Below are 13,596 nucleotides of genomic sequence, written 5' to 3' on the forward strand. Positions count from 1 at the left end.
AGTGGGTTTTTTTTGGTTGTGTGGTTGGGTTTTTTGTTTGTTTGTTTGTTTGCTGTTTTTTTGTTGTTGTTGTTGGTGGTGGTGGTTTTTTTTTGTTTTAGAATAGCTGATAGCCAGTAGCCCATAGCCCAGGCACTTTGTTTAGAGGAAGCAAACTTGGATCTCTTGGGTCATGTATCACCACTTTTACTGGGACACCGGCCTTGCTCCTCAGAAAGCCCGCAATCCAACAGGAAACTAGATGATATCACTTGATGCTCTAAGCTTCACGCAGATAAGTTTTTCTAAAGGTCAATATCCATGCTAAAAAAAATAAATCAACGTTCATTTTGTTCTCCAAATACAAGAGCAACATCATTAAGTCCATCCCCAAGGCTCTTCAGAAACCTTAGAGGTGCAATTGGATTATGCCTTACAAGACAGACCCATGTGCAAAACTACCCTCACTGGGTTAGTACTCTGGGAGGCACACTGAGCATCCTTTGTTTGTGACTGCCCTGGAAACACTTATTTCTGAGCAGAATAGATTGACATCTGAAAGCATTTTTGCAATCAGGAGGTTCCAAGTGTTCTGAAATGTCATATGAAATGCACCTTTAGAATTTCACAGGAGTGTAGAGCCCTGACTTCTTAAGAGTCACCTATTAAAGTGAATAGAGAAGTCTTGGAATTGCACAATGATTTAGTACTTTTAACACATGATGATGTCAGTCTACCCATGCTTGAAATTAAAGACTTTTCCATCCGCTATGTCTTGTTATCCACAAAAGCATTTTAACCTTCACCAAAAGTGACAGTATTAACGGGAATGAACAGAAAATGACAGTGCACACTGAAACTTCAAGGTGTTTTAACCATGAACGTGTTTTCCTAAGCCCTGTTCCAACTCCTGCTGTTGGTCATTGTGTTTTTCCTGCCTTTTGAACAAGAAGAATGTCAGCTGTCTCCTGTGCAGAAACTAGAGGTAGGATCTAAGGTGGCAATGTACTGTGTTAACTTGGCTGTGAAGGTCATTCTTTTCTGTTGAGTCCCCTGCTTCTATTTGCAGCCCATCCCTGTCCACGCTGCAGCACTGGGAACAAAAAGTAACACTCTCATGCGCAACAAAGTTCCTTAAACTTGATGGTATTAAAATTGCTTACTAGAAAGTATCATTCAGTAAATGTCTGGTGACGGAAGAAATGCTATAAAATGAGCCAGGCGAATTTATTATAGGTGACTAAAAAGTCTTTTCGATACAGACCTTATGTGAGGTGAGATGTATGATACTGAACATGAAATTAGTCCTAACAATACTGAAGCTTTGTTCAGCTGTGTCTAGAGACGTCCCACAAGCAAATTATGATAGTCTTCATACCCCTAAGGTGCTAAAACTTAAGAAATTGCTCTAGGGTCATTCTGCCCTTTCCATGGTGTGTCTCTTGCCTTATCTTCAAAGGGATGCCAAGCTAGCCTGCTCCAGAGCTGATGCTTATTGTACCATGCAGATGAGTAACTGCCCATGATTTTACAGATCAATGTACACCATAGGTGCTATAACCTCTTAGGAAATAGGGAACTTTACTGAGGTTTTGGCATGAAAATAAAATAGAATGACATTCCTACATAATTTGGTGTTTATTCTGTAGGAAAATAGAAGAGGCAAAGCTCCTTTCTTAGCTCAGGGTTCAAAGTTTCTGCCTTTTCAAGCAGCAAAGTGTGGAAATAGTGTGTGATCTTTTCCTTGGAGCCCTAGAAGTCTGCAAAGCTATACATGATGTCTCCAAACTATACCACTATTTCTTATCGTACAGGCTCCCAAACTCCTCCCAGTGTTCAGTGAGCACTATGTGAATTTCTACTGGTTTCCGCCATAGTGGTGCTGAGTCAAAGTTCAAGTGCCTCTTTCATGCTAGATCCTAAATAGAAAATTAATGAAGAGTGTCATGCTGAGTATGTTTAAAATACAGGTAGTTCGTTTTCATGAGAGGGGCTTGGTTGTTTCAGATGCCAGGTCAAAAACTGCAAACAAATATCCCCAAGAAATTACCAAAATGATATTGAAGATGCATGGTGGGGGGTGGTGAGAAATAGACTGGTTTATGTATACTGAACACTAATGAAAGACTATTCTTGCATGGGATGTACTTATTTGAGATTACCATTGGGCACTGAGGGTTAATTAAAGGCAAGATCTTGAGTTCTTGCCCCTGCCAGTTCTTGCTTTTCAGTTAGACGGTATCGGTTACACGAGGAGGAGGGTGGTCAGCTGGTGCTTTCGGGACAGGTCTGCCCCTCCCTCAAATGGGTCGGAACCATCCAGTCAGGTTATTCGCTTCCTTTAAAGCAAAAAATGAGCCTGGATTGCTTTTTGCATCATTTACTTTTCATGTCTTACCAGTAAAGCTCACTAATATATCCTTCCTTCATTGACATTTAAAAGGGAGAATTTCGATTTACATTTTTTACTTATCAAATCTCAAAAGCATGAGTTTGTTTCTGCTCAGTTCTGTTTTCCATTTATGGACAACATATTCACTAGCCTCCATCTGGATTACTCACAGGCTTATGCCCAAGTCTATTTCTTTAGTCACAAAGTCATCAATAGGCCACAGAATAAGAATATTTGATACAGGTTTACTGTATTTTAAAGTTGTTTCTTATTGTCTTCAACTTTTCTGCCTGCAGCTTTTCAGAGGCAGATGTTGTTCTTTCAGGATTGTGCATCTTTATGGGAAAATATGTGTGGAATAATGGAAAATACAGGGGAAAAAAGTGTCCCCTGTTCTTGTCATTTGATCAGCAAGGTAAACATAAATAAACAAGAGTGGATTTAAGGGCCACATCTGCAGTTGCATTTGCTAGGATATGAATTACAAGAGCCCTCAGTCCTCCTGCTTCAGTGAATTTGTTGAGTGTGGACAGGAAACAAGGTGAATCTCTCTGCTCCCTCTTGCAGCAAGGGGAAAGGTGGTTGTGTGGGCACTGCAGTGGGAGATGGGCAGCCCACCTCACGCTCCCAGCTTTGTAAAGAACCTCCTTTGCCAGAGCCTCAGCTGGGGTAAGCAAGCACCCACTAACAGAACAGGGAAAAGACCACGTGTCACTGAAGAATATCTTTCTAAATAAATACATAAATAAGGATGCTGATATTTCTGCCCACTCTTTGAAAAATCTCCTGTGACCTGCCATGCTGCATGTAGATAAAGGCCAAGTTTTCTTAATTGGAGATAAATTTCCTGAAACTTTGCCTGGCAATAGATCTAGCAGACATGGACTCATGGGACAAACTCCTACTGTGGATCACTATTAAATTATTTCATGTTGGAGTTCGGCCTAGAGCAGAACCAGCTCCAGCGTACGTAACCACAAGCATCCAGTTGGGTTAAGCAGTAGTGCTTGGCGTCTCAGATTCTGCCACTAAGGCTGGTTAACACAAGGTCTTTGTTTTGGCACTCATACTCCCATGCCTCCCATTTTGCCGAGTGTGGGGCTTGGGTTTTTTTCTGTTTGTGTTGTTTTTTCTGCTCCCCATGGGTCTAATACAGCATTCTTCTGTGGTGACTCTCCAATATATTTCTATTTATTCTGCAGCCCTATTTCAGTGAAGAAATAAATAGCCCACGCCATTTTTTTGGCTTCTATATTCTTTCTTGCACTTTCCTGCTCCGAATGTCAAACTTGAAGTTCTCACTTGTAAAGCTCCTCAAGGGCACAGGCCGGTTGCTGGGTAGGTCAGGAAAAGATCACAGCCGACAGCTTTGTGTAACTGGCTTCCACCGTTGTGGGGAGCGGGACTTTTGTTTCCCATGGCAGGCAAAGAAATAAGCCACTGACAAAAGCAGCCCTCTAGAGCAGGGTTGTGCAACTTTATGATAGATTACATTATAGTTACACTGGGAGTTGGATGGCAAATATAGCCGCATGAAGGGGAGAAAGAAGGTAAAGACAAGCTCCTTTTGTGCTTGTGGTCCTGTGAAATTAAGCCCTGCTGGGTAAGTAGTGAAAGACAGGATTGCCAAATATGCTTTTAATGAAAATAGATGTTATTTCAATGCTTTATTTTGCTGTCAATAATTAATGGCATTGGAGGAGCCATAGTTCGGCAGGGCCTGTAAGGGTTGGGGCTCAGATGCTGGGTAACTACTGCCGGCCTGGGAGCCAGCTGCAGCCTGGATCTCGGCAGCCCTGGCTCAGAGGAGAAATCACGGAAAGAAGCTTTGGCAATGCCTGAGTCACAATTCCCTTGGTGACCCGAGACTATCAGGCTCCTCCTTGCTTCGCCTCAGTTTCCATATTGGCCACTTGAGGACAGTTACAGTGGCGTGCCTTGCAGGAGGGTCATGGCGGTGGCCCTTGTTCCCACAGCCCTTTGGAAAGCTGGAGTGCCGTTCAAGTGCTAAAGAAATTCCCTCCCTGGGAGAGTATATCCTGTGCGCTCTCCAGTTGCATCCTTCCAGCTTGAAAACTTTTCAAGCCCCTTATCTAAACAGTTCCCACACGGTACGGCATGGCTGCCCCAGGCCTCTGCTCTTGCTTGTCTGCAGCTTCCTCCCTGCCAACCCCCGCGCGGCAGCAGCAAAACAACCTGTGAACGTCAGGACCTTCATGCGCTTTCAAACCCAGGCTTGATGTTTTCAACATACTCCCTCATTTTCCCATGCGCAGACTACTGTCTAACATTTCTGGAAAGGCAGCTGGAGACTCCAGCCAATTTCTGTGGCATTTTAAAGCCGCACATATGTTTAATATATCTACTACTTCCTTCCCCAGGGCTTCGTGCTTCTCTTGCCATTCATCTTTTCATACCGTATGCATAGAATATGAGTTATCTACAGCGTCACTACCATAATATATGGCATTTCCCAACACCTACATGGCAAATCTGTTAGAAACTGTAACAGCTGCAGACTAACTCCAGCAGCGTGAATGCTCTACCTGGTAGAAAACAAGTATAAAAAGTACTTTCCCCATTCAGAATTATGAAAAGGCGATAGAAGCAGATGCACACTCCCCCCTTCTCAGTTATTTTTCTGACTCCGGGCAGAGGTAGGAGTCGATGAAAGCGGAGGAGCTGATTTCATTTGAGACAAATGGAAAGAAATGCTAGTTCAAACAGCAGGGCAGGTGGAGAGCTGGTGAGGTGGGAGTCCCATAACCAGCAGAGCAGCAAAGGGGAGTGCTGGTGGGAGTGCCCTGCAAACTGTACGTAGGAAGGGAAGGAAAGCTGAGGGGTGCCTTCTCCCAGAGCTGTAACTCTGCCTCTGCAGCAGCGGGTATAATAAGAGACTGCCAGTAATGCTGAGCAAACACAGACTTGGAACAAAAGTGGCAAATGGGCGAGGATGCCATAGTTTCCTTGCCCACTCCGCTCTCCTGCTCGCCAGTGCTGGGAGCGCCTGACAGGCAGGGGGTGAGAGGGTACAAACACCTTCAGTCAACAGCAGCTAATGACAGCCCTGTACCACAGCTCAGCTGAAGCCTAAAGCGTTTTGTTCATCCTCCTCCTTTAAGGCGGTGTTAGTTTTTCATATACTTACATATTTATTTTTGGGTGCCGTAAGTGTAAAAGGCGTAAGGGTGGCACAAAGATAAACGCAGAAAAAGAAATTTTGCTTGGGAAATACAGACATCACTTGTTTCTCCTGCTCTGCTACGAAGCCAAAATAGCTGAATTTACGTATTTCTATGGCTGAGGCTAGCTATGTAAAGATATACACTGCTTCCTTTTTTAACCTGTGTGAAGCCTGCTTCCCACAACGACTGTCTGGAGCAGTCAAAGCTTGGAGCATCCTCAAAGTCCAAGCCAGGGAATGGTTTCCAGGACAGTAGGAACCACTTCAAAGTGGCCGTTCTTTGCCACATCACATCATTGCTGCCAGGTCAGCTCAACTGGATCTCAGGTACTAAGCCTTTAATGATGCACTGACAGTGTGGGCAAAGACTAACGAAAGAGCTGGAGATGAGAAACAGAGATGGGAGGAAGCACGAAGTGAGGAGGCTGAAAAGGCAACTGTAAATACAAAGTTTTCGTGTAGAGTACAAAGCAGAAGTGATTCCACCATACGCAGACGTTAGGGAACACATACTAGAACTGGCAAGGGGAGAGGGAAAGGTGACAGCTGAGGAGAAATGAAGCAAAAAAAGAGTATGCAAGGCAAGGGGTAGGCAGGGACCCCAGATATCAGTGAGGTAAAGAACAAGTTTGTGGAAGAATAAAAATCTTGGCATTTCTGAAAGGAACCATTAGGGTCAGCAGCCTGGGAGAAACCAGTGCATTCAGTGACCCTGTGGGGAACCGCAAAGTGGCCGAAACACTGCAAGGCTTTGTAGCAAACAGGCGAAGGATTCCTGGGACTCCACCAAGAAGCTTTTCTGTTGTCTTTCGCAATGACTACAGAAGTGGCCAGGATGGCTATCTTATCAAGGCAAGTGCTGCAGGGGGTGGCTGGGAGCAGGCCTAGAGAAAAAGCTGTGCTGCACACATAAATCTCAAATCCTGGCATTCCTTCCCCAGTAATCAAACAGCAGGCTATATTTAGCCCAACCTAAACAGAAACAAAGAACAGCAGGACTAGTCTTAGCTCTAACAGCTGCCACCAGCTGCTCAGAGTGGACACAGGTAGAGCTGATGTCAGATGTAGTTAAATGAGACGGAACAGGGAAGGCAGCTATGCTTGAATGAACAACGTTGGCGTTTGGCTAGAGAAATTCTGCATTATATCATTTCATGGTTAGCCAGAAGGAAGAGCAAACGTTGAGCAGAGCATGAATGGTTTCTACACCAAGGGCAGGGCTGTGGTGAACCACGGACAGGCAAATAAGCGGAGGAAGGGAGGAGGTAACAGATACGAGTAGGCCATCTTGCTACTCAGGGCAAACGTTTCTGTGTCTGGCCCAGGTAGCGTAACAAGAATCAACAAATGCAGTTTTGAGAAAGTCCAAGAAAGACTGGTTGTCACGCAGCTGCTGACTAAAAGCTCATATCTGTGTGGTAATGCCAGTGGGGCTTTTCCAAGCAGCATGCTGGGGGTGCCCACAGGTACTGCTGATCCCAGTAGGGCCCTGCGCTTGGTTAATGTACACTCTGCCTGACCCCAAAATTGCACGTGTTGGGGCCACTACAAGAGCAGCCCCTCTCCTCGTCAGCCCTCAGGGCCACACATTTATGGGTGACAGTGACTTATTTCACAGATCCATGAACCGAGGGCTCACCTTCCATATAGGCAGCAGCGTCATCCACTAGACAAAAGTGTGGAAAGGTCAGTGTTAATGCAACTGGTTGTTTGCAATATTACCTGCTCCAGGGGTACGTATTTGCATGCTTGCTGGGGGAGAAATCATCACAAAATCTCACACAGAGTGACCGAATTACTGTTACATTTCTACTAGTACCTATACCCATACATGCACAGTACCTTCAGTGAACCCGTACCTAGTTGAAAAGTGTAAAAACAGAGGGTGCAAAAAGCAGAATTGTTTGAGGAGTACTTTACCAGCAAAATATTAGGGGACAATTAATATAGTGGGTGTTAAACTTGATCACTGAATAATCACTTAAGCATCTGGTTGTCATTGCCATTCTTAAGAACAAAGAAAAAAAAAGGCAACTGATCTACTGCACCAGTGTGAAAAAAAAATTTATATATAAAAAAAAAAAAAAAAACAACAGAAAATCCACAGGCTCCTTCCACCCACATTTCTGGATTTCAGAGGCACCTTATTACAGTAATGCTCCCTAGATACATGAGTTGGTATAGCATGGACTTTGAAGCTTTTGTGGTAGCTTTCCCAGCCTTACTAGCAGAGCTGTGAGCTTGATGACTAATCACTCCTTAATAACTCATGTTTCCTCCCAAAAAGTCCCTGAAATGAAACTAGTGGGGGAAAGCATATGAGCAGGGATTTGTGAAGTAGAGAATCACTTTGAAATGGGCTTCTTTCCCAGTAACCTGTATGTTTTTTTGAAGCAGGGGGTGGTGGCGGCGCTGAATTCAGTTCTATTCCTCGCACTCCCAGACCTTGCAACTGGGAAGTGATCCCTGGTAGTGTATTTCAGACATATCCCCAAATAATGAAAACAAAACACAGATTTGTTGTAGGCCTCTCTGACTTGGCTGTTGCTTTAATTTCTTCTGTAGGAACTTTAAAATCCAGGTAGCTTTCTCCCAAGTATGTTCCCCCATCCTGGGTTTGACAGAGAAAGTAGCGTAAGCCAACAGATACGAATCTATGCCTACCCAGGACTTTCCCAACTGTGACACTAGAATAACTCAGGTTGGCCAGATCTTTGTTTCTGTGATGGGACAGGCTCTTTGCAGGATGATATTTACTTATGCCACTTTATCGATCACCCTTTTGCCCAAACACAAGCATCTGAGTTATTGCTGGATCAAAAAGGCACATGAGACACAATGTCTCATGTGCCTGATTGCCTAAGATAATTCTTTGCATAGCTGCCTAGAAGCAAACACGTTATTTACTGGGGGGAGCCTACGGGAGTTTTAGCATCTTCTCTCTCGCTTAAGCACCATAAGAAACCACACGTTCTTCCATGTCACATACCACAGCTGCAGCTGCACAGCCTGTCCAGACAGATGAGAACTGCATCTGCCCATGGCTGGGCACACCATACACGCTAATGCAGAAACTTGGAGTATTCAGCCTGGCACACACACCCAGCGAAAAGGCAAGTTGGACAGCACATGCTGCAGCTGGACATCCTCTCTTTTTTGGCCAAAATACAAAGGCTCCTAAGCAGAGGTATTTTGAGCATTCACAGTCAACTGAGTTATGAGTTGGAAAAGCATCAGCCATGCAGTTGCTATCCAGTACGTGCCCTTCTTTTCTCCTCCTGGTTCATACATTTTCACTTCTCTTTAGCTTTCTGGGCACGTACTGTACCTTGTGATGACATGGAAGAACAAGGCCTTTAAGTCTTTATTAATTGTTACTACTGTATTCTTAAAAGGAGCTATTTAGGAAATTCTAACTTTTGTTACCATAGGAATGAAGCTGTAGGATTCAGCAGAAGAATAATTTAAACAGCAATGTTTAAGTAATTCACTTCAATTTTAATTCTCCGCTCCTTCCAAGCTCCTCTTGGACATAAAGAAAAAGACTTTAAAAGCCCTCTCTCCCCCTCAGTGCTGCTTGACTCTAGCCCAAATTAGGAGGTTCAGCCCTATTATCTATAGCAGGGCTTAGCAATGTCCCTTCCCACCCACAGAGCGTCTCCTCTTCTTCCCGAGTAAAGAGCAGCAAAGTGCTCCTTGGCTCAGGCAGAGCTTCTCATCTGGTTTTTTTCACCTAGTTTAAAGCAATGTTTATGCAACTTTTATACAATAAGAACTGGCTGAATGGAGGAGCGTCCAGTCCTCTGTACAAAAGCAGGTTGGGATGCTCGTACCTGGTGAGCTTGCCCAGGAGAAAGCTGATCTGATCAGTGATTTACTACTCAGTGTAATTCTGAATTGTTTTAACAGAGCACTCTTATGTGCCCCTTTCTGAGTTTGTTTGCCCCTCCTTTTCTATTTGAAAGGTTTAGGTCTACATTAAGTTAAAAAAAAAAAAAAAAACCAACAAACAAAACGGAACAGGTGGTTTGATAAGCAATTCTACTGGCCTTCTCCAAGCAGGCAGGGAGGAGACAAGGCAAGGAAGAACAGTAGAAAGCCGACACTCAGACTTGCTATTCCCCCTTGTTTGTTTTTTAAACCTTTGAACCATAGAAACGTGGCGAGCAGTAAGAAAGTGGAGAAAAGTTTTGTTTTCCCTGGCTTGAAGTCTCTTTTGAGATGCTATCACTATTCTGACTTGTGAACAGTGTTCTGGTTTCCTACCTCGCATTTGGAAGAGTCTTGGATTAGTCGGAAGGGACTACTTAGTAGAACAAGGAAACTTGCACACCATTAAACAGCTGTCTAGCATTAACGGCAAGATTAAGATGTTCCTCAGCTCTCAGTAATGGTAACAGTTCTACTGACTTTCATGGTGCGTGAGGCACAGCTTTAAGTCTCCCCATGTCCTGCAGCACAACACTTCTTTCTTCATAGCTGCTTTGACTCACTGATCCAAAGTCCTGGTCAGGAACTGGAAGAGGAGTCTCTCCAGGATATTACAATATGTGTCTGTAACTTCACAGATGCTGTCAAGTGATGAAGCCACTTACAGATTAAGAACCTAATGCCTGGCTCTTCCTCAGCAAATGAAGATGAGCCAAGAAAGCAAGCCAGTGACCATATTTTGGCATGACTTTCTGGCAATTATAGTGGCCTTATTTATCACCCAACTTCTCCTTTTCATCGCACGTATCTAACGTGCTCCAGCGTTCTGCCTCGCATTCTTGCTCCTAGAGTCTGGCTTATCTTTCAGCTGTCTGGCCAAGCCTACTCTAGTAACTGATGGCCACAGGATCCTGTCTCAACAACGTATTACAAACTGGTCACAGGGATAGGGAATTACGTGGCTACGCTAAAAAAAAGACACTATCAATGCTAATCGAGCTGACTACTTATGTGCCAAACCCAGCTATCCGGAGACTACTTTGTGCCCAACTCTTCTTTTAGCGCAGGTGTAACGGCACTTCCACAGCTCCCACTGTTCTACTGCTGGCTACAGGCAAATAGGTATTTTTCAGACACCCCCCCACCCACCCACCCACATACACTTATTTCTCTGGAGTTGGCCAAGCTGTTGAATTGAGGTCCTTTTATGGGAACGTACAAGAGGGGTTTTCGTAAGCAAGCTGGAGAGTCTGGGAGGCACAGTCGCTGCTCTGTCGTGGTGGCTGATAGCACTCTGTAGTCTCTCCACCCCCTCAAACACACCTTGTTGTGCTGCCCACTTCTTTGTGCCTTCATTTCCACACAGATTTACACACGTGGTGACAATCAAAAAGAGGGGACCTTAGTCATATTTTATGTAATATTTCCTTGCATCTCAAAGAGTAAAAAAGACCGAGAGGAGGAGGAGGACTCTGAAGGACTAGGATGTTTGTATAGGCTTTTCATTAAAAATGATTTCCCACCCAGTTCCACGACTACAGGAAAACATTTTTACCGTAAAATCCTAGTATAGTGAAGTCTACAAAAAGGATACAACAGGTAAAAAAGGCTCTTGTTGATCCTATGCTGGTTGAGGCTTTTTAACTGAGCACTTAACCCGCAGTTTTATATTTTTTGCATATAAGCTCTCAAATGATTAGGAATGTCAGGGCGAGGGGAGTCTTTTAGTGTTTCAGTTTTCCTGCAAATACTTCCTCTTGCATTATTTTGAATCCAGCCAAAAGACTGGATAACCACAGAAACCGTCAACCAAATGTAAGACAAACCAAAAGGAGAACCACTGAAGTTACTCACAAAACTTGGACAGGGCAGTGAAATACAAATACAAAAGAGGGGTGGGGTGAGCGCAGCAGGCGAGAAGGAACAGTTTAAACTTATCCCAGCATATTATCAGCATCCCCTCAGGTATTTCATTCAAAAGGTAGAATTTAATCTGCATTGTCTTTGAATAATCTCTAACAACCTTTGCCTCACATACGCCTTTTTTCCTGAAGGCTGACAGAGCTACTTCACCGATAGTGTTCTGGTAAAATACCTTCTGGGTAAATGTGCTTTTATAAACAACCCATTCTGAAGTTAGCAAAACTATAATACATTTACGGGCCAGAACCTTGGCATTTCTAATACAAAAGTTACTTTGGGGAGCCGGAGCTGGTTTCAGCAGATGAGAGTGTAGTCTAAATGCTCTTACCAGTATATCCTACCTCCTTAGTTTTCTCTAAAATAAACAGTATCTTTCAATTCCCAAACTGGCACGGGGGTTATGATGAGACTCAGTCTCCTTATTTCCTCATCCCTGTGGTGCAAGGAAATGTTAGCGTGGCTCTAGAGCTGTCAAGTTAATGCAACACCACCAAACTACCCAAGACAGCTTGCAACCCTTGCATTACGCTCCTTGTCTCACCCAAGGAAAGGCTGCCTGTAGAAATGGATTTTTAACATTTATGCCTCCCCCTTGTGTTTCTACCACATGGACTCAGCAGACTATGTTTATTTCTCAAAAGATCGCTCCAAATGCAAACTTTACACATCATATTTTCTTGGTTTCCTGCTAAATATGCAAATCCACGAAAGCACTGAAAATAAAAATTCTTTGAGTTGCCGAGTCTAAAATTTCCCACTGAAATCAACCAGATTTACAGCTATTACAGAAGTCATCCAATATTTAATAGAGGATCTGATCTTAGGGGATAGGGAGCATAATACAAATACCTTCACCTAGCACAAGCTATGAAGAGACAAATTAAATGTTACTAATTCTGTTTCAATGGAGGATTCTTACCACTCACTTCATGAGAAGTGGGATTGAGTTGAGGTGGGAAGTTTATTTTGCTGTGGGTTTGTTTTTTTTTTTTCTTTTTAAAGCGATAGTACTTTTATTCTGGAGAACCTGAAGAAAATAGTGTGGAAAGCAAGGAAGAGAGAACTCCTGGCCTGATCCTTACCTCCCTGACAAGAATAAGGTCACAACTGTCCTTTTGTACAAAGAGTTTGTCTGCACAGAGGAAGCAAAAAGTTACCTGATGACAAACAAGAAAAAAATGGGACATACCTGACTTGCCCACGCCAGCTCGACCAAAGATCGCCAGCTTCACTTCTGCGCTCTTAGCCATGCTGGAAGGAACGGAGTGGCGATAAATTCACTCGACTATCAAAAGTGAAGCAGAAGAACCGTTCCCAGCTCCTGTCTTCGGCTTCACCATGTCATTGTGACGTCAATGCAGAGCCTGGGGAAGAATACCACGAGGATGGAGCTGCAAGGAGCCAGGCTCTCCCTCAACCCCCTCTTTTTTCTTTTTTAAATAGTCATGATAATTGATGCTATGTTCCCTCTTTAAACATTGCAGTAACACCACTGACACATTTGGCACAGTTCGTGCAAAACCCACCTTCAGCTTTCTAGCTCTTGCTGTTTGTTTCATACTGGCACTGTAATATTGCAAAAGGTACTTAACAACCCAAAGTACCTGCCTCACAAGGTTCCTTATTCTTTCTTTCTCTTTCAGCTGCAATTGCCTACTGTATTTGCCTCAACTCCAATGAATATTTTTGTAGAATGTATTTAAAAGCCATGAGCACTCACTAACAGTGCCTGCAGATAGCTGATTTTTCCTCAAGCCCTCCAGTTCCAAAAATGTTTCAACTACTCAGCTGCAGTTGCCTAAAAACCTCTAAGCACTTGTACCTTGCTCGTTCTGCTAAACAAAACCATACCCAGAAGTTCTCCAGTGCTCCTTGTTTAAGCTGCCTCAGCTCATACATAAACATTTGGCAAAGCGTGGGGTTAGAAAAAGGATGCCAGAATTTCTGGTAATACACTTTTAACAGGCCACATGGGAATTATCTGCATGACCTTAAGCAAGTTACCTAACACTTCATCTCCTTGATTTCTCTAACCTGGACAGTAAAAATTATAACAGTATCTGTCACTGTAGAATGCTTTAAGATCTTGGGTGAAGAAATGGCATCAGTGTCAATGATGGTGATCTGACTAAGACATCAAAAATTCAGTCTCCCTTTATAACAGGCTAGAACTTTACTTGTGAATGCA

The 13,596-nt window shown here is 43.6% G+C and overlaps 1 protein-coding gene across 1 annotated transcript in view; it reads right to left on the bottom strand.

The window, feature by feature from the left end:
- RERG (RAS like estrogen regulated growth inhibitor) overlaps nt 1–12,658 on the bottom strand; it is a gene marked incomplete at its 5' end in the record, with an annotated part of 108,279 nt that extends 95,621 nt beyond the window's left edge. The window contains one exon of the mRNA XM_082498778.1: nt 12,598–12,658. Coding sequence (XP_082354904.1) covers nt 12,598–12,658 — 61 coding nt within the window. The remainder of the gene's footprint in view (nt 1–12,597) is intronic.
- Nucleotides 12,659–13,596: the final 938 nt, after the last annotated feature.

Source organism: Vanellus vanellus (assembly GCF_965231255.1).
Source record: "Vanellus vanellus genome assembly, chromosome: 1".
NCBI classification, from domain to species: Eukaryota; Metazoa; Chordata; class Aves; order Charadriiformes; family Charadriidae; genus Vanellus; species Vanellus vanellus.